Source organism: Mustela erminea, chromosome 10 (assembly GCF_009829155.1).
Source record: "Mustela erminea isolate mMusErm1 chromosome 10, mMusErm1.Pri, whole genome shotgun sequence".
Classification (NCBI taxonomy): Eukaryota; Metazoa; Chordata; class Mammalia; order Carnivora; family Mustelidae; genus Mustela; species Mustela erminea.
Window position 1 is genome coordinate 11,005,988 of NC_045623.1, and position 21,256 is coordinate 11,027,243.

The window sequence follows — 21,256 nt, forward strand, 5'->3', positions numbered from 1 at the left end:
GCTGATGGGAAATGAGAAAGGCATTTTCTCCCTCTGCCCCTGACCTGGGCTCGGCCCCAGGCTGGCCTCTAATTGGAAACAGCAGGTCCAGCACCAGAGCCAGACCTGTCCTGGTGCCAGCATTATTCAGAGCCCCGATGGTGCCCCAAGGGGATTGGGCCAAGCCACTTAATTCATGGCCAGTGTGTGCCATTCTGATGTGTCTGCCAAAATGTCGCTGTCAGCCCGTAGGTGACAGCCGTTGCTCACTGGTGAAGAGCCTTCCTGTGCTTTGCACTTTCTTGCTCATGCTATTCTCGAGAAGTTAAAAGACGACAGAGACCCTGTGTCCTTTAAAGAGGGCTTCTGGAGGCAGCAGGCCTGTGGGCTAAAGAGACTGTCCGATTTTCACCCCAGAGTGTCAGATGGAAAACCCCGATCTGGTGTTTTTAATAGTGGGAGTTTCTCGTTCGTCTCAGAAAAAACCATTTCACCTTTTATCAGTGAAAACAACCATGTCTGCCTAAAACAAACAAGCAAACAAACAACAAACAAACCAAAAGAAACACCAAAAAAAACAGGAAAAAAAAAACAAAACCAAAAACATTGTTGGTAACTCAACTCCTTTTTTTCTTTGCCTTTTGACTGACTTCTGTTGTATAAATAGTCATTGCTGAGAGCTTGAAACCTGGACAGTTGGACCCTGATTGAGTAATTCACACAGTTCTGGGAAATAAAGTCAACAATTCACAGGCTGAATCCACTTTGGAACACTCATGCACCAAGGACCCTTGATATTCGGTCTCTTTGCATTTCTGTTCAGTGTTTATTGCTTTCTACCCATCCCTCAAACCAAAGTCATAGCTTGGTAATTTCTTGTTTTAGAAAGTGACAAACAGAGCAGGCAGAGAAAACACTGTATATTTTGGACTAAAAATGAAATCATTAGGGTAAGTTTCTATTCTTAGTGACTGGAATTTTACTCTGGTTCTGATTAAGCTCAACAATGATATTATATTCGATGTTTTCCTGTAAATGTATGAGATGGTTTTCTATTGCATGTCCATGAATGGAAATATTAACAGACTCCACTTGGCCCCATCAGCCTCTGGCTTGGTCTTCACACCCAAAAAGCCAATCAGCAGAGAATCATATCCCAGCCCAGAGAGAGGAGTTCCTGTCTTGCCTGTGGCTATTGTTCATGGTCTCACAATTAAGAGTAAAATCATATCCAGAAAATGTATGAAAGTAAGTGGAATAGCTACATTCCAATGTCTATAAATTACTCAGGAAGAAACAACTGTACATTCTAAGCATCCATCTTCTGTGCCTCCATTTTTTTTTTTTTTTTTTTTTAGGGATTTATCTTATTTGGCAGGGGTGGGGGAGGGGGAGGGGGAGAGAGAGAGAGACTCTGGAGCAGACGCTGCACTCAGCAAAGAGCCCAACGGGGGACGCAGTCTCATGACCCTGAGATCCTCACCTGAGCTAAAACCAAGAGTTGGAGCCACTGTGCCGACATTTCTGTCAGAAGAGTTGGTCTTTCCAGAGTCCACTTCATGGTGGTTAGAGTATGTCAGCGAGGAGGGAAGAATGGTTTATGGGTTCCCTAGAGGTTGTGAACAATGAGAGTCTTCTGACAGACAAGTGGAGAAGTCTGGGTTTTTATAAATAGAAAATTATAGATGTCAGCATTAGATTTTTAAAAGCAGGTAGTAAATTTGGGAGTAAAAAGTATGTGAGAAGTAATGGAATGGCTACCTCCACTTATCCATCACCCATAGCACAGAAGCAGAAATCGACACTCAGTGCAAAACCCAGAGGATGAAGCTCTTGCTCCTTTGAATGGTCAGGTTTGTGAGCAATCTAGAGCAGATGTGGAGGAGGATACCACAGAGCAAGAGGCCCTGGGTTCTTGGGCGTCACACCACCCACTAAGCCGTGTCACCTTGCACTTGTCCACTTCATGCTGAGCTGAAGTTACCTTATCTGTAAAATGGGGATAATACTGAGCTCAGAGATTTCTAACAAGTATTTTAAAAGATGATATATGGAAAGCCCTCAGTAGCGTGTCTGGCACATAAGACACCATAAATGTTCCACATTATTAGTGATGGTAGGTGTATTCACTTCCAACCCATACTTTATGTGAAGTACTTAACATATTTTAATACATATTTTAATATTACATTACATTTAATCTTATACCTAGCATAGAGATAATTCTGTCTTTATGAATGCCTCTCAGACAGCCTAAGGGAGAGGCCTAAGGGAAATCTTGGGGTACTTCTGTGCCACTCCTGCCTTTTTCCCTCCCCACCCCAAGCCCAGACTCAACTTTCCAATGTTGGTGTACTCACCCTTGTGGCTGAGGAAGAAGCATGCCATGGAGTTGGCCAAGCCTCCTCCTAGGACAACTGGCAGGTCCCTTCTCCTGCTGGCACAGAAGGTGGGGAGAGAGCCATCCTTGGACTCTGAGGGAACTCCTCTCTAACCAGTGGGACCAATCACTACTATGGAATGGGACTAGTCAGAGGAGTACCTCCTTCCAGAGATTGATGGGAGGGGTCTGGGAGAGGGTTCTATCCCTGCAAGGGCCTAAATACAAAGTCCACTTGTCTTCAGATGTGAGGAAACAGACACCCTCAAAGATGTTGGCGAAAACTGTACACTTATCCTTACTACAGTGCATTAGGCAAATGGAAGAACCTGCCTCATTTTGAAGAACCAAGATACATAATTCCTTATTTACCTTTGTGAATTTGTGTGCATGTCTAGAATGTTCTTGGGACCATCATGGATATTCCACTTTTGAGGTGATTTTATCAAGGTCAAAACTGAATAATGTTGTCATCTACATTTTTGGCTGTACAAAGATAAAAGCAACAACAAGACAACAAAATCTCAGGAGAAAGAAGGGGTGGGGGGGAAGCAGCTTCCAAAATAGGTACTGAGAAACATATAATGGAACAGACAGGAAAGCAGGAATACTAATTTCTAGACCCAGCTCTATTCACCACTCCATCAGAAGTTCTATGGACCTGAACAATTCATTTAACTACTCTGGAGAGAATAGATGACCCCCAGGCATGCCTCTTTTCTGGTTCTGCTGATTCAATTGACAGCCTAAGAGGAGGTCGCGGGGAACATTGGCCAGACTTCCCTGACTCCAGAAAGTTCTTTAAGCCTTTCATGGTGGGTGGTGGTCATGACGATGGAGGAGGCAGTAGTCATGATGGTGGTGTGGGTTGGAGAGAACGCTGCCATGCTCCATGGGTCTGAATGAGAGACATGACTGGGACAGATGCTGTGATGGGTTGAGAAGTGGGCAGAGTGGTGGGTAGTGAGGCACTAGGACTTAATGGGCCCAAGTGCACAGGGGTCCAAGCCTGTAACTCCCTGTGACTTTCAAGATGATTCCTCTACCTGGGATGGCTCAAGCAAAACAGACATGCTGAGGGAGATAGATACACACTATTCTCCTGGTTGTGACTTTGCGGGGGTGGAGGGGGTTGTTTGTTGAAATCTTTAAGTTTGTTTTAGTTTTACATTTTTATTTATTTTCTTTTTTATGCTACAAAGTAGTTCAAATCTGTATTTTGGGAATATGGAAATTCTCTGGAGAGAAGGAAAAGTTGAAGCAGTTAAATCAAGATCGGGTCTGCACATGGACGGAGTGTAGGCACAGAGGAGAGCCCTTCTTGCACGGAACAGACCACGGTCTGGCTCAGGCAGAGTTTAAAAACAGCTGAGGTTAATGCATAATTCCACAGGCTAGAGAGGCGCCCTGGGACAGAGGTGAGAGCCGGAGCCAGGCCTGGTGGCTGGGGCCCAGAAGGAGCCGGGACAGTCAAGTGTCCCCTTTCCTGAGGACAAAAGGCAACACACTCTAGACTAGACTATACTAGACATCCGCCATGATGGCGGATGAGTCCCTGGAAGGCCTGAGAGGTGCAGCTCCCCGCACAGACAGAGGCCTGGCGCCAGGAACCCAGTGGATTCACAGAGAAAGGAGTGAAGTACTAACAAATGGTTTTCATTATCATCACACAGCCTCCACCCTCGGTCTGTATGTGTGTGCTTTGTTTTTTTCTCTTTTTTTCATCTTTTCCTGGGTTGTAACTAAACAATGAGGTGATTGCCATCCCACTGAATTGCACAATAGAACCAATGGCTGGGTTGGAGCATAGCTTTCCCCAAATAAATTCTGGACAAGAGACATGAGCGAGCTGGAAAGAAGGAGTTGATTCAATACCTGTATATACTTATTAGCGCTGGTGGTGGAGGTGGGATGAGGGTCCGGGGAGAGCTAAGACTCTTAGTTCCTCAGCAGTGCACCTGTCAGCCCACCAGTGGGACATTCTCCTTCAATGAAGCTTCACCAAAATGAAAGGGGGGCTGACCCAGTGATCCAGGAATATAAATTGGGACCACTTGCTCTTTCCCAATATAATAGGAAATAATGATTTACTTTGAGTAAGCTGGTGCAGCTGTGGAAAGAGTTTTCAGTTCTGTTCAATAAACATTCCCTAAGAGCCTACTCTGGGACAGCTCGTGGTTCGAAAAACACCGAAGACCTCAAGAAGTCAACACTCAAGCAGATGCCACCATGTGTCCCCAGCCCCTTGGAAACCTGAGCATCAACTGAACCGTGAGGATACCTCCGTTTTGTAATCTCCTTGTGATTCACCCTCCCAGTGAGGCAGCGCTGACCCTAATTAAAGATGCTATCAGGTCTATGGGGCCTGGGCCTGTTTTCCTGATGGCCCAAGAGCACTTTGCTCCCCAAACTGTACTCAGGGCCAGAACGGCTTCCTCCCTCTGCCACGTGGCTGGAGAAAATGGATCATTCCAAAAACAAATGTTTCAGTTTGTTACTCAGCAGTTTTGTTGAGAAATGATTGCAGATAATCATCTTGTAGCTGCAGACGGAGCGTTTTACGCTTGCTCAGACGGGACCACTGAGCGTGAGCGTGACCAGCCCTTCCAACCAAGACTGGAGCAAACAGCAGGATCCATCCTGCAGGAGATGGCCCGACGGCGACGTGAGATGGACGCAAGGCATTGCTTTCACTTCCTCGCCCAGCCTGCTGATAACTCACTACCTAGTTCTGGCTGGATGTCTTTAATGATAGTTATTAAAATGCCCGATCTTTATGTAGGACGAACTAGGTGCCGGGCTCTGGGCAAAATGCTCCTTCTGTTTAATCCTTTCAATAACCCCATGTGGAAGATAGGATTATTATTTGGAGGGGTGACACCAAGTCAGAGGTTAAAACACTTGCTAAAGGTCACACAGCCAGCCGATGAGGGGTAGGACTGAAATGCACCCAGCCCCGGGCCAAGGGAAGGATCTGGACTGTAGAATCACTGGTGGCCCTTTCTTTACAGTTCTTGCAGTCTGTCATTATGTAAAATCACAACTGAGATTCTAAATTAGTTTATAGTTCTTTGGATCTTAAACAGCCAAATTTACTTTTAGAAATAGCAGGATGCATGGCTGGTGTGTGTGTATGCACGCAGGCACATGCTTGTGTGGTAGTCGAGTGGGTGAAACTGTCTGCCCTCATCTGTGGAATTTCTAATTACCCACAGTGTCCCCAGAGATGGATGCATGCTGTGAGTCTCTTGTTAGCTCTGGACTAAATTGCAGCAGGGCAGACTTTTCCTTTTGTTCATGATGTCATGGGCAAATAATACCTAAAAGAAGAAACATTGGATTGGGGATGTTCTGAAATACCATTACATGAGAATCAAGGGACTTTTGAAGGGACAGCAGGTTTTCATCTCTTCTGACCTTTTCCCTAAGGTAATGAAAGAGCTAGATGAAACTCCTTCAAATAAGCTGAAAAAATGCACATCAAACAGCCTCATTATAGTTAACCACCCCAGTGACATTCCAGCATCCCCCATCAAGGATATACTTTACCGTGCGATAGGAACCCGCTCGGGACTGGGATAGTTAAAGCCGTGCGCAGGAAGTAGCTAGAACAGCATAAAGCCCCCTGACAAACACATACATGGAAGTAAATTCTTTGTTTCCAGCTCTTATCTTAGCCTCAGGTTCCCTAGGATTTGCCTGTGCTGCATGCCTGGGCAAAACAAGGCTGAGTTATCTCTTTCGTGCCTTGAGTCAGATTTTCTGGGTGTGAAGTCAGCAGACAAGCCAGGAAATGTCAGTGCGAAAGAGTGAGGGAGCTGGAGACACGGTGGCAGCTGTCACTCCAGAGTGGTGCGGTATGGGAAAGTGTCCAACTCATCTTTGGGACTCAGTTTCCCCTTGTGAGGTGTTCCATGCTGGCTGGTGTGATCCAGATGTTCATGGATGCAGGGTGGTCGAGGTGCGGCAGTGTTTGCAGAGACGGGAGTCCAGCTGCTCAAGCAGAAATGGCCCTGACTCGTGGACAAGTGTGGGTTTCCCAAGGACAAGGGAGTATGCCTCACAGACGAGTGAGTGTATCTCCTGGGCAAGCATGGGCATCTCATGGATGGGTAAGTGTGTCTCACAGGCACATGTGTCTCATGGACAAGCATGCATCACAAACAAGTATGGATGTCTCACGACAGGTATGGGTGTCTCATGGACCAGTGAGGGTGACATTTTACTGGGATTCTTACATTCAAGTCCTACAGCTCGTACCTTATCCCTCACCAATTGAACGAAGGCCTGCCTGCCTTTAAAAGCCCTAGAACACTGTGCAAGGCCAGGATTTTTCTTGGTCTGTCTCAGAACTGTAGATCATTAGCTTGTCTTTATTTCTGAAGTTACATCTGAATTGCATTATAGACTTATGTGCTGTAACGTTGCTTGACCTAGTGCTTGGAAAACATACCACACACTGAGAGGAAAAGGCTAGCTCAAGAGGAGCTGAGGACATTTAATCCTATAAAGCTAGTAGAAGGAAGAACTTGGATCCGGGTTAGCATTCACCGGCGAGGTTTTGTTTGCATTCATGCGTTCCTTCCCAGGTGGTCACCCGAGGTCTGCTGTGGATTAAAAACCTCGCTAGGTGCTGGTGTTATCGAAAACTCCCTTAGACCCCAACCAACCCGAGAGCCCTTTCCCCCCAATACTTCTGTCTGCTCTTAGTCCCAAGGATGGGAACGGCAGGCAGGGAAAGGCCAAAAGGAGGGCTGAAAGAAATGGATCTTTTTCTTGTGGCTTAAGCATCAGCCAGTTGGAACCAAGGAGATGTTTTCTTAGGGTTGCAGAGAAGTTTGAAAAGCGATTGAATTGGTTTTGGCAACAAAATATAGATTATAGATATAGCATTAGTATTACTAAGCCGACGGGCTATAATATGAGGACTGTTACTTAGCTGTATGTTCTTGCAATAGTGCGCTGCCCTCAGCTCTGTAGTGGAAGGCTGCTGTGTGTTTGCATGTCTTATCTCCCACCACCACATCAATGTTCTAATTGCCCACGCTTTGGAAACCTCCCTGCGGTGTTGGCCTTGCACAGCTAATGACTCCAGTCAGGTAAATACCATGCAGATTGTGGCCAGCCACACACACCAACAGGCCATGGACACTCGTAGCAACTGCTCCTTGATTCTGAAGCTCGAGGTCAGCCCATCTCGGTGGTTTCCCCCTTAAGCTGCCCAACTCTCTGGAGAAATGCCAGGGTTTTATAATTTACCTGAGAGTCTTCCAAAGAGCCAGAGGACCATTTATCTTTTAGAGAAATGTGGCAGGGCACTCTAGAATTGTTAGCATTGAACCTTTCAGTCAAAAAGAATAGCAGTTTTGCTGAACCTTAATGTCTTCCTAAGTCCTTGGTGCCAGATGTGCTATTTTCCTATTGGACTTGCCAAAACCACTAAATAGTTAAAACACATCAAATCATCTCTAAGTGGCCAAAATTGAATGCCCTCCCTACCACACCCCCCAAAAAAGAGCTCCTAGTCAGCAAACCTCACGGTCATGTTCCATACTAGAAAATTTCTGATTAGGCTAAAAATTAGGAAAACAGACCTAACAAGAAAGACTTTAAATTTCTTTTTTGCCTACAGGCTCAGAGTAAGAACTACCAGAGAAAGGAGAGAATCGGGGTGGGGGGGAATGGTCACAGCGAGAGCACCAACTATGATTACTGTTACACCCTCCACTACATGCTCTTAATGCCCAACATCCCCAGTGAGTTTTCCCAGCACAGAGCTCTGGCAGGTGGAAGCGAGGAGAAAGGAGGCTGCAGTTCGCGCCAGATGTTCTGTCATCTTTGATGTGGCTTAAGCTGCTCTTGGAACTAAGCATCGCGTCTGAGCACGTGCAAGGAATGGTCCAAGAGGTCTTTCTGGTCAAGCATCCCCAAATCCTTGCCAGCAAATAATCCTTGGGCTTAATATAAGCTACCATAGCTCCAGCCACCAAACAACATTTTAAGTGGCGTGCAAGGAGTAAAAAGAAAACCTTCCAATTCACAAACATCAATTATATCTAGATGGTTGGCCAGGCAGAGGGTGGAGAGTCTGGAAGCTGGATTCTTGTTGCCTAAATGTGACCACGTCTGCACTTTACATTTTCTGAGATATATTAATTTCTTGATAGTTTTTCTTAATTGCTAGCTCATCAAAGCTGATGTCAAGCGTCCTGTTCATCCTGTATAGCAGTGGTTCTCAGCCTTGGCTTTTTCCCTGGGAACTCCTCAGGAATCTTTACAAAATACTGATCCCCAGGCAGCGCTCTGGCACAGTTAAGCTGGAACCTCTGGAGATGGGATGGGTGTCAGGGTTGTGGAAAGCTCTTTGCGTGATTTCAGTGGTCAGCCAGGGTGGCGAGCCACCAGTGTAGGAGAGCAGTGGAAAGGGGAAGCGAGGAGATTAGATGAGATCTTCCACAAAGTTCAAGCTTGGAGGACTTTGCAGGATGCTGACCAACAGTCAGAAGGTTGTTAGCTGATGCCCGTTTACTCCCCGATAACTCTCCAGAGGCTTAGTTTCCTCCAACTGTATATTAAGTTGAATTTTCAACTATTGGCCATTGTCTAAGCTTCTTAGCTGAAATTGACCAAAAGGCCTCATTGAGACCTTAAGAAAGTGAAGGGGACACTGAGGCAGGAAACAACAGAGAGATATTCAAGTAGGCTTTATCTCAGGGGGCCCCAGAAGAACCTCTAATTCTAGCTGACTTGAGGCTGGTTGTTCTGGGGTTCTGGGGTCATGGTCTACACATAAGATGGACTATAATATGGGAAGTTCCAATCGAGCAAGCCATCCACGGTAGTAGACTGACTCCGGGTTGACCCTCTCATTTGGTCCCGGATCCCTCACTCCATGGGGAGACTGCATACAGAGGAGAGCCAGAGTAGACCCACAAAAGCAGTGATTCTCAAGCTTAGGTGTGCAAAGAATCACCCAAGGGGCTGTTAAAACACACATGACAGGGTCTCACTCAGCATTGCTAGGTATGTGGTAGAGCCTGAGCATTTGCATTTCTAGTAAGTCCTAAGATATTGCTGATACTACTACGGCCCACACTTTGAGAATCACTGCCTTAATAATGAGACCCTGGACAGACTAGGGTTGTCCTGGTCTGCAAGAGGTACACCAGACTTTAAAGAGTATTCCGTCACGCCCTGGAAAAAGGAATGGAATGTGGGTCTGCAATGAACTTGGCTTTATTTTCATGCACGTGTGAAAGGGTGAGAACCATCTGATTAAGTGATTGCCTCATGAGAACAGAGTTTTTAAATAGATAAGCCTTAGGGTTGCTTGTCCCTCATATCTTTGCATTAGAAATTGGTAATATTTAAATCAGATTTAATTTTAGAGTTCTAACCTTCACTAGCATAAGACTAAACACAATAACAGCAGCTTCTATGAAAATCATTTAGTGTTCAATATTCTGGACAGGGTATTGTTCTCTCCAACAGCAAACTGTACCTACAATGGACAGGAGAAGGCCAAAGGCATAGGGGATGAGGGGATGCTAGACAGGGTCTCAAATATAGCACTCAGCCACCTAGCTTGGTGACCCTGGTGCACCAAGGTGGCTTGGCCTAGATGGCATCAATAGGGCAAGGGATCTTTTTGTGATGGGTCTATAGCAAACCCCTGGGAAGACAGAGCTGCCTGGATGTTGTGGGATTTTTTAATTGAGATCAACCTTCTCTCTCCTCCTTATCATCTACACTGGAGGCCATCGTGGCTTGTAATGGAATATCCAGAATATTTCCAGAGAAAGTCACTCTTACTTGCCTGGCTAATCCATAGAGGGGAAAGTGGTCGCCTTTTATGTCACACAGGAAGTAATAGTCCATGGGCAGACCACTGCAGTGAGCTCTCCAAGCTCATAGGCACCTGCTACTATAAGTAGTATGGGTACAAGATCCATCACTGTTCCTTTCCCCAAGCCGTGTTGAACCTCTAGCCAGTTCTTGAACTCTGGGGGATCTGTGATGCCTTTTTTTTTCCTTTCTTCCCTGATGAACTTCTATTCATCCTTAAGAACCCTGCTCAGATGTTACACCCCCCATGAACCTATGTCTCTGGTTCATCTGGCCAGATGAAACTAGTTCCTCCTTCGATTAGGTTTCCATATCATGTCAAATATACATCATACTTATCACACTGTTCTTTGAAGGTGTGTTCATGTGTTTGTCTTTCCTCACCTCTAGGTTATTTGCTCTTGGAAGTTAAATATTATGTTATATTCTTCTTTGTGTCCTTAGCACCTAACATAGTGGCTGGCATAGGGCCTGCAAGTTTTACGGTTTAATTAATGAAAAAAAAAATAAGAGACTCTTAATCTCACAAAACAAACTGAGGGTTGCCGGGGGGGGGTGGGTGGTAGGGAGAGGGTGGTGGGGTTATGGACATTGGGGAGGGTATGTGCTATGGTGAGTGCTATGAAGTGTGTAAACCTGGCGATTCACAGACCTGTACCCCTGGGACTAATAATACATTATGTGTTAATAAAACAAAAACAAAAACAAAATTAATAAAAAAAAAATTCGAGTGTTTGGGTGGGAGAAAGCATTACTTAAGAATCCAGTAGGGATACAGGCCAGAAAAGATGAATTGACATCATAGAATCACAGATGATCAGGGCAGGAGAATTTAGCTATTATCATAGTAGTTCCTTGACTTCTGGAAGAGGAAGCTGGGAGATGCTTAACTGTGGGTTCCAGTCAAATGGTCAGTCAGTCTTGGCCAAATACCTGGATGAAGAATTTGTGCACTGGATTTCCCAGGAGCCCACCTATTACCCCGGCGACATGCCATCCTCCTCCAGTTGCTCAACCCAACCCCAAGAAAGCATGACGGTGTACTTTGCCACGGAGTCTAACATTTTTAAAGGGTGTGTAGGTAAATTCCCATCTCTAGACTTGAATACCAATTGACTATGAGAAGGTTTTTCTGGTGCTTCTGAGGCAAACAGAATATTTTGAGTAGAGTGGGTAAGGAAGAGGAATGGAAATATCCCAGTCCTTAATATCATGATTTCCAACAGCAGAAAAACCACTCCAGATGCTCTTTCTACCTCCCTGTCCTCTACCTCCTATATGTGATTAGGAACTTGGTGGCTTCATTGACATTTGCTTCTGTAGTACAAGATGAGAGGAAGTTGAAGGGAAAAAAACAGGAAAGATACAGATGTCATTCTAAAACTTTTTTGTGGGGTAGGGACTCAATCCTTCACAAGTGCTACAATAGACATAATAATTCATTCACTTATTCACTAAAAATGTTGTCATTCTCCAGCTTAAAGCCCTCTACTCCCTTCCCCTTAGGATAAAACCATCGTTCCAGCTATGTCTTTGCAGACCTAGTTCCTTTTACCTCCCCATTCATTTCTGCACATGTTCAGCAATTTTGACTTGTTTCTACCTCAGGGCCTTTGCACTTGCTGTTCCTTCTGCCTGGAAAGCTCTCTCCCTCATTCCTTTTCATTCTTTAGATCTCAGCCTGAAGACCACTTCCTCCAAGATCTCTTCACTGAGCAACCTGTCTACAGGATCTCCTCACTACACCCCACAATCTGTTCACCATACCTTGTGTATTTCCTTCATGACATGTAAAGAATCAGAAGATATGTTTTTTATTTATGTAAGACTGTAAGCTCCATGAGATGAGATCCTGTCTATCTTATTCACTGCTGGGTCTCCAGCACCCAGATCAGTGCTTAACAAATAGCAGGTGCTCAGGAAATATTGCTGAATGAATGAAGGAAACACTTAACATATATACAAGGTTTATAGAAGTGAGAGGGGAACAGAAAACTTCCATTGCTTCTAGGAACTACAATCTAAACTCGAATAGTCTTTTTTTTCCTCATTGTATCACCTATATATCTTCTGATTGATAAAATTTGACTTTTGGCATGATTCTCTGAGAGGCACAACCCAATTCCGTAAGAGTTTTCTGTTCTCTATCCAGTGGTCAGGCCATACTATTCGCCACCATTACTCATTTGGATTTTTATCAGAGTACCAACTTGGTCTCAATTGTCAGGACTTTTTCTTCCATATAATTTATCTTAAGTTGGGCCATCCCAAGTTGGGTCTACTACATCTGCATGTGTGTAATGTACAGAATAATTTCTGGTTTGGTGCTAAGTCAGGGTCTGCTGGAGCAGGGCGCTGGGGCGGGACAGGAAGCTCCTCACTGGGACCCATGGGCTGCATCCAGGCAGAAACCAAGCACTCTGGCACAAGAATGGGAGGCAGGGACCACCGCAGGTCTGTGCAAGGTCAGCCCCTGGCAATTTTGGTAGCTAGACTCTAGGTCCTTCCCAGGTGCTGATGCCAGTAAAGACCCAAAACTCAGGGAATGGGGTTTGTCCTATTGGCACGCCCCTGCCTAGGACGTGTACACTATTATACTCTCCTGCCTAGGGTACAGCTATCCACCTACTAGGGAATAGGGTAAAGTGCCCATCTAATGCCAGCTCTCTCATCCCACAGAGTCCTGGCCCGTGGTCGTGCAGTCCAGGGGGCTTGGATGGCATGCTGGACCCAAGCTCAGCTCAGCGTCCGGGCCCAATAACGGCTTTTCCAAGGCAGCAGCTTTCTGTCCTGGCCCCACCGAGGTAAGCACTTGAGGGGCGCCTGCCTCACTGAGGCTGCTGGCTCTGGAGCATCTGAGATAGCTGGACATGAGCTCCGGGCTGAAGAAGGGGAGTCACATCTGTTAATCAGCTGGGCTCTGGGATGGTCCTAGTGATCCAGCACATGTGGCCTTCATGCTCTCAGCTGGTCCCATACCTCCAGGGACAGGTTAAGAGTCTGAGCTGTCCACCTCTGTAGTAACAGAACCCGGGACTTCCAACAGACAGAGAGCAGCAGTCAGACCCTCCACACAGCGCCTGGTCTGTCTGAGTAGGCAGCCTTGTGAGATGAAGTATCCTTGATCACTTTCACATCCTTGGCCATGGAGTAGAAGGTGAGGGAAGCTCCAGATCATGGGGCAGAGGCCAGTGCTGAGTTCCACTGTGGCTGGGTGTATGCCCGCTTCTGGGTACTTACACTTACACCTGTCTGTTTCCTCCTCTGTACAACAGGCATCATGATAAGGCCTCCTCCCAGGTTTGTTGCAAAGGTTAATGAGGTACTTATGCCCAATAAAGGATAATGATGATAATTATGATCTCCCCTCATTCATTTTAAATGTGTGCCTAAGACTTCAGGCCTGTAGATCCTGGTCCCAGGAAAGCCGCAGGTGCCTGTACTCACTAGTGCCTTCTGGCTGCATATTTCTATCATGGGCACTCTGAGTGCTTTTGGACAAAATCGACCTGATGCCTAGAAACCTGATCAACCAAACAGGAAAATAATCGAATATCCAGGTGTTCCCCAGTGTCCGGATTTGTGGCACAAGGAAGGTAAAACTTACAGCCTGTTGAATGGAATTCTCATTTTGATGTTGGTGACCAACTCAGTGTAGCCATGGGTTTCAGTGCGTGTGTGGCCTCAGGGCTCTCTCCTCAGGAAGGTGCTGAGGCTGAGCGATGGGAAGCTCCCATACTTGGAGCCCGCCACTCACTAGCTGCAGAACCCCTAGGTCACTCAGACTCCCCAACACCCATGTGTCCCCTCTGTCAAGTTCAAGGATTGGACCAGATCGCTGATTCTCAAAACATAGTCCTCAGCGGCGTCAGTATCACCTGGGAGCCTGTGAGAAGCGTCAAGTCTCGGGTCCCACCCTAGGCCTACTCGGTCAGAAACTCTGGGAGTGGGGTCCAGCAGTCTGCAGTTTGGCAGACCTTCCAGGTAATTCTGACACCCTGAACCTCTGGACTTGATCATCTCTGATGTCCCTTCCGGTCCAAGCTTCCTCCCCGGGGAGAGGCCAGCAGAGGCGCTCACTGGGTTCTGTCCTGGCAATGTTATTCTCTGCTGAGGCCTCAGGGAGACCTCCCTGGGCAGCCGAGGAGCGGCAGAAGGCCTCTCACATTCCACGCAGGCGCTGACAACTGGGGGTGTCCCCATCTTTACACTGAAGACCGCAGCATGTTTACATGAGAGCAAGGCCAAGTGTACGTGGAAAAGGACCCTTGACCCACTCTCATAACATGGCGAGTAGGATGGAAGGGGAGGCTGGCTTTCCTCAGCCACAGGCACTTGGCCTCACTAGCACTAATGATCTCGGTTCACTGACTCAGTCTCTGGCCCAGAACCACTACTAGCTGTAGGCACCACCCCTCTGAGGCAGGAATCTTCATACTCCCTGGACAGTGAACCACGACGGGTTCGGTCCCCAGGTGCTGTCAATCCTCCGAGCTGCAAGGATGTGGGCCAGCTGCTCAGCTGCGTCCAGCAGCTTCTTCACCTCCCCACGTGCAGCCTGAGTCAGTGTGCAGATCACTCGCCAGGTGCAGGAAATTGCTGTCATCACTGGAGCATAGGAACCATGGAAACCCCCAGAATGTACCCCTGGTCCGAGAGGGCACAAAAGTTGGGGAGCCCTGAATAAAAGGCACCCCCCCAACACACATACACATACACACTGTCTTAATCCTATGTCCTCCATTCAGGCTAGGAGCAGGACAAATACAGAACATTCAGTCCTGACACAAAACACACTCCCCCATGTGAGCCCCTAACGACATCATCCCCAGCTGATCATTCAGCTGATAGGGCTCTGCTTCGAGAAGCCTCAATGAGGACTGCCTGTCGTGTCACCAGGAGAAAGGCTTCTAGGGTTGTTCTTTTTTTTTTTTTTTAAGATTTTATTTATTTATTTGACAGACAGAGATCACAAGTAGACAGAGAGGCAGGCAGAGAGAGAGAGGAGGAAGCAGGCTCCCTGCTGAGCAGAGAGCCCGATGCGGGACTCAATCCCAGAACCCTGAGACCATGACCTGAGCCAAAGGCAGAGGCTTAACCCACTGAGCCACCCAGGTGCCCCTCGAGGGTGGTTCTTAAAAAGAAAGAAAGAAAAGTCACTCCATGGCTTTACGTCAGCCAAGGAGAGAATGTTCTTTTGTAAACTGCGCTCTGTTCATCGTTATCACTGGACTAGAAATCACACTCGTTTTTTTTTTTCTTTTCTTTAGTTCTCCGCTGATGATTTTTTAAAAGAAACACTTACTTAATTTAAAAAGAAATAGCCGAAGGGGATTAAAGAGGACACTTACCATGATGAGCCCTCAGTAATGGTTAGAGTTGTCGAATCACTGTGTTATACACCTGAAATTCCTATAACACTATTAACTTTACTGGAACTAAAATAAAAAGCTTAATGAAAATGAATAAGTAAAAATATTTGATATTGTCCCTGTCTTATGAGAAAATGTCAGACACGGCAATATTCTCACTTGAAAAAAAAAAAAAAAACACGCCAAGAAGTATATTTTAAATATAAAAACTAAAGTTTTATATTATATAAAAAAATATTTGATATTGTCCCTGTCTTATGAGAAAATGTCAGACACGGCAATATTCTCACTTGAAAAAAAAAAAACACGCCAAGAAGTATATTTTAAATATAAAAACTAAAGTTTGAAAAAGATTATGGGGTATGCTATTAGGGGTGAGTTGATTAAAAACTTGAATGAGAGAACATTTTCAACATTTTCAAAAATCTTAACGAAGCAGTCTGTGCCTGATGCAACCCTCCCCCGTGAAGAAATGCCGTCCATTACCATGTGTTTTGTGACAGTGAACTGGAAGTCACCGTCGACGTTAAGAATTCAGTAGCACCTGCAGTGCTGGGCAGAGCAGTAACCTGTATGGCTGCTGACTCTCGAAGCATGTCGGAGCTGGAAGATTCCTCAAGAGTCCCGTGGAGAAGTGAAGGAACACAGAAGCAAGGGGCGCGTCCACCCCTCCCTGACTCTTAGAGCCGGAGTCACCTGTGAACACTAGGTCACCTGGACACAACGAAGAGGGGCAGGGTGCTTTTCTGGCTCCAGGGAGTTTGCCTGGGGGTGGGAGGAGATGAGAACACAAGGGTCCTAAGGCAGGACTAAGGAAATGCTCTGCAGAAGTGGAGAAGGGAGAGAGTTGGTCTCTGTGGAAATAGAAAAAGGCCCCCCCAGTGGAGGTGATGTATGAGTTGGGTGCTAAAAGGTGATGTGAATGACTCCAACCAACAGAGGAGGGGAGCAGAAAAGGCACAGGGAGGGCTGGGGGGGGGCATTCCTGGCCAAGAAGATGCTGAACCGAGAGGACAGCTGCTCACCACTGGACCCTCTGGGCAGGAACAGGTGATCAGAGCGGGGCTTCAAGAGGTTAAATGGGGTGGCTAGGGACAATAGGCACTGAAAGAAGAGAGATGAGGGCCCAGGATATCAGTGGGGAGATGGCTCTGTGACCTGAACCAGGAACAGGAGGTGAGAATGGAAACTACAGTTTCAAGAGGTGCTACTGGAACGGAATGCAAAGGGCTGAGGGGGAGCGCCAGGAGGAAGGAGTAGAGGCCAGCATTGAGCTGAGGTTTGGAGCTGGTGGACAAAGGGATGGTGGTTCCAGGGCCAGCATAAAGGGAAATGTTGAAGAAACACATTTAGGAGGGGAGTGTGGGGAGGTGGTCACAAGAGATAGCTGCTGGGGAACTACACCATAAACCATCAAGTGGTCCAAAACAGGGCTGCTGCTGTTGAGAGGGAAGGCGGGACTGATCATCCTGAAGCGGAGTAGCAGTGTGAAGATTTTTGCTTGGGATGCCTTGCGTTTCAAATGTCAATATCCGGGGAGAGTCCCTGGAGGTTCAGAACCGGCTTTTGAAAGAGCAGTGGGGCTAGAGATCCCAGTCCAGGCATCAATCCCACAGAAGTCTCAGCCGCCTCCTTAGAAGAGGATGGGCTTACCAAGGGGGAGACTGGAGGAGGAGGTGGGAACCCCTGGTCATGGGAAATAGGGAGCAGTACGTCCCTTATTACCATCAAAACCCTAAAGTTTTGTGGTTTTCTTTTTCCATTTCCCCATCCAAATTCTAAGCGTTACTAATTTGGATAAAAATGGATGAATTTTCGGTTTCATTTCTTCTCCCTTCTTCTATCTGATGAGAGATACCATGTATTGAGAAGAAAGAAAAGGAGCAAACCAAGGGGCTTGACTTAGCTGCCAGCCAACTGAATGCTCGGTTCTGTGGCAGTCGGCTGGACAGTTGATGTGCCACACCATTAGCCAGCAGAACCAGCAATGGGCAGAAGCCCAGATGTGCATAGCCGGCTGGAGGACTGGAGTAAACACCAGTGTTTTTTCAAAGTAACCCAAGAGAAAAGAATGTGGTGGTTTTATTCTTGGTATTTCACCAAAGAGCTGCCTATTTCCAGTGGGGACGGAAGGGGGAAACACAGTATTGAAGAGAAGAATGCATCACTTTGAAACAGATTAGAAAGGCACCCTGCAGCCACAGCCACAAAATCCAAGAGAAGGCACCTACCGCAGTGAGAAGAAGGCAGGCAGTGAGCTTCTTGGGCCGTCCCCATTCACTCCTTCATTCGTTCGCCTTAAATTTTTTGAGGACCTACTATGTGCCAGCACTGCACATGGCTCCAGAAATATTTAACTCTAAATGGCACAGCTTCTAAAGTGCTCTCAGGAGACAGACAATGTACGTGATTATCCATGGCACTGGGAAAGGTGATAGGGTCATGGGCAAGCCGCCATGGAAGACAGGAGAGGGGCTCACCAAGGAAGGAGTGGCTAGGGCAGGTGGATAAGACACGACTCTGCGCTCCAGGACCTTGCAGCCAGCGGGAGACAGGCTGAAATCTTACAGGAGTAAGCTCAGAGAGCAAACAAGCAGCGGTACGACTGAAGAAGATGAAGTCCTTGGCCACAGGACACTGGAATGACTCAGAAGTAAGGAGATGTGTGCGCACCTTTCAATCCCAGCAGCATCCCTGTGAAATAGTTGTTATTGCCTGCTTTTTACCAATGAGGAAACTAAGGCTCAGAAAGATTAAGTGATTTCCCTCTGCTTGCAAGTAGCCAAGATGAGAATCTGAACAAGGTTTTCTAACTCCAAATCCAATGCAGAATGGCCTGTGGGGGTGGGGATGAGAAAGAGGAAGGGTTGGAATAGGAAGTTTGGGCCCCTTCTCTAGGGGATGCCACTAAGCCTACCAAGATTTAGAGACGCTTCACAGAGGAGGTGACATTTGATATCCATCCACAGGTGTGACTGGGACCTCCACAGTCAGCTGCCCTGGGGGGTGGTCACAGGTGGGCAACTCTGGTACAGTGTTGGAACCCTGTCTGGGCTTGCTTGCGCTGCCTCTTGGGGACAGATGGATTTCTGCCATTTGCTGTATACTCACATCGGAGTAAATAATAAAAGGAAAAGGCATGTTTAGGAATGAAAGACAAAGGCACCTGGCTCAGTCAGTTGGGCGTCTGCCCTCTGCTCAGGTCATGATCCTGAAGTCATGAGATCGAGTCCCAAGTCAGGCTCTCTGACTACTCGTGCGCTCACTCTTTCTCTCTCTCTCTCTCTCCCCCTCAAATGAATAAATAAAATATTTTCAAAAGAAAAAGGATGAAAGACAAATTAGGGGGAAGGAAGAGTGGACTGATTTCAGAAGGGGTCAGCTTTGGATTCTGTTCCTAGTGGTTCTGATGACTTTAGGACTGTTGGTTAATTTTCTGTGGATCACTTTCCTTGTATATGAAAGAAAGATGATAAATCCTTAGTCAAGACTAATGAGAAATTAGAAATGAATGCAGTTGAAAAGTTTTAAAATGTCACACAACAAGGAGCTATATCAGCGTCGGTATTTCTACGTCCTGGCTGGTGGCTGACTAGGCAGGCAATGCTGGTCCCAGAGCTCTGTACTTTTTTGCTAGACATGATGTTTCATGGATTTGCAACAAGGGTTCCCCATCACCAGATCTCAGAGCTGACCAGTGCTGCTGTGTGAAGAGGGTGGATTCAGGGCTGGGGCTTCAAGACGAGTCCTGGGAAACCCTTCCCACTGCCTTCCCAGGAGAGTCAAGGCATTGGGCTCAACACAGTGCTAAGGACAGGAGTCAGACACACACGGACACCTGCAGCTGGCAGACACAGCACACAGAGGACCCTGTACATGGTGCTGCCAAGTTCACACGGTGCCACAGGCTGGAATTTGGGGGCTCTGTCCCTTCCTGAAAAAGCCCAGCCCCTTGATGGCGTGACCGTATCTCCAGGTCACCTGAGCCAGCCCTATTTATACCTGTCGTCCTCTGTCATTGTGGCCAGCAGCCCCTCTCACCCTCAAAGTCTCTCGGTTTGAACGGTAAATTCCAGAGTCACCTTGCCCTTGGACTCCCAGGTGAGACAGCTCTTTGGGATCCTCTCGGGAGGTCAAGACCCAGAAACTGCCTTTGTACAGAACTCCGTGCCCCGTGGACTAATCCCCATTTCTGTCTCCTTCCAGGTGCACAGCGTAATGTCCATGTTGTTCTACACTCTGATCACAGCTCTTTTGATCGGCACCCAGGCAGAAGCCCACCCCGAGAGCCATGTCCCAGCAGGACACGCCATCCCCCAAGCCCACTGGACTAAGCTTCAGCATTCCCTTGACACAGCCCTCCGCCGAGCCCGCAGCACCCCGGCAGGGGCAATAGCTGCCAGGGTGGCCGGGCAGACCCGCAACATCACTGTGGACCCCAAACTCTTTAAAAAGCGGCGACTGCGCTCACCCCGCGTGCTGTTCAGCACGCACCCCCCGCCTGTGGCCGCAGATACTCAGGATCTGGACTTGGAGGCGGGCGGAGCCGCCTTGGCCAACAGGACTCGCAGGAGCAAGCGGTCGTCATCCCACCCTGTCTTCCACCGGGGCGAGTTCTCGGTGTGCGACAGCGTCAGCGTGTGGGTGGGGGACAAGACCACCGCCACGGACATCAAGGGCAAGGAGGTGATGGTCTTGGGGGAGGTGAACATTAATAACAGTGTGTTCAAACAGTACTTTTTTGAGACCAAGTGCCGGGACCCCACGCCCGTGGACAGCGGGTGCAGGGGCATCGACTCCAAGCACTGGAACTCGTATTGTACCACCACCCACACCTTCGTCAAGGCGCTGACCATGGACGGCAAGCAGGCTGCCTGGCGGTTTATCCGGATCGACACGGCCTGCGTGTGCGTTCTCAGCAGGAAGACTGGGAGAAGAGCCTGACCTGCAGGACGGCCCCCACCCTCCCCGAGCTCCCCCTCCACACCCTCCTGGGCCCCTCCCTACCTCAGCCTGTAAATTATTTTAAATTATAAGGACTGCATGGTAATTTATAGTTTATACAGTTTTAAAAAATCATTATTTATTAAATTTTTGGAAGCATCCCATGTGCCGGCACTCCAGTCATTGTCCCCAAGTGTGACCCTCTGCAAGTCTGGGGACATTGTGGGGTGAACTTACCCCTGGCACCGCTGGCTGTCATCCTTCCCCCACCCCAGCCAGCTCTGCAAACTTCAGGGCAAAGCTGACTGGGTTCACAGATTCCCCTAAGCCGGACATAATTAGAAAGGGACGTCTGCTGGATTGCAACTCTGCTCAGCATTCCAGAGCCAAAGCTACCTAATCCTTGGATTACCTGGCCCACTGCCCCAGTGCATGAGCCTCGGGGAGGTTTGGGGAGCCTCGGCAGAAGCAGGTCCACTGCTTCAGAGTCCTGGAGGGACTCGCCTTACAGTAGGAAGAGTCTTGCACTGAAGACCTATGAGGCTGGCTTGCTTCGGGGTCGGGGGAGAGATTTGCTTTTGGCTGAAATGCTGTCTGGAAGAATGGTAATGAAATAATCTCGTGAGAGCTGTCATGGTAGATCTGATTTCACGTTCAGATTGCCTTAGGACGAATGGCGGCCCTCAACATATCCTCCAGAGGCTTCCTGCAGAAGGAGATCATTACCCGAGAACAC

General features: G+C 47.5%; 1 protein-coding gene across 1 annotated transcript in view; it reads left to right on the plus strand.

The window, feature by feature from the left end:
- Positions 1–20,670, plus strand: part of NGF (nerve growth factor) — a 52,254-nt gene extending 31,584 nt beyond the window's left edge. Inside the window, exons 2-3 of the mRNA XM_032302906.1 lie at positions 12,884–13,008; positions 19,783–20,670. Of these exons, the coding sequence (XP_032158797.1) occupies positions 19,795–20,520 (726 nt within the window). The 5' untranslated portion in view covers positions 12,884–13,008; positions 19,783–19,794 and the 3' untranslated portion in view covers positions 20,521–20,670. The remainder of the gene's footprint in view (positions 1–12,883; positions 13,009–19,782) is intronic.
- The last annotated feature ends 586 nt before the right edge of the window (positions 20,671–21,256 follow it).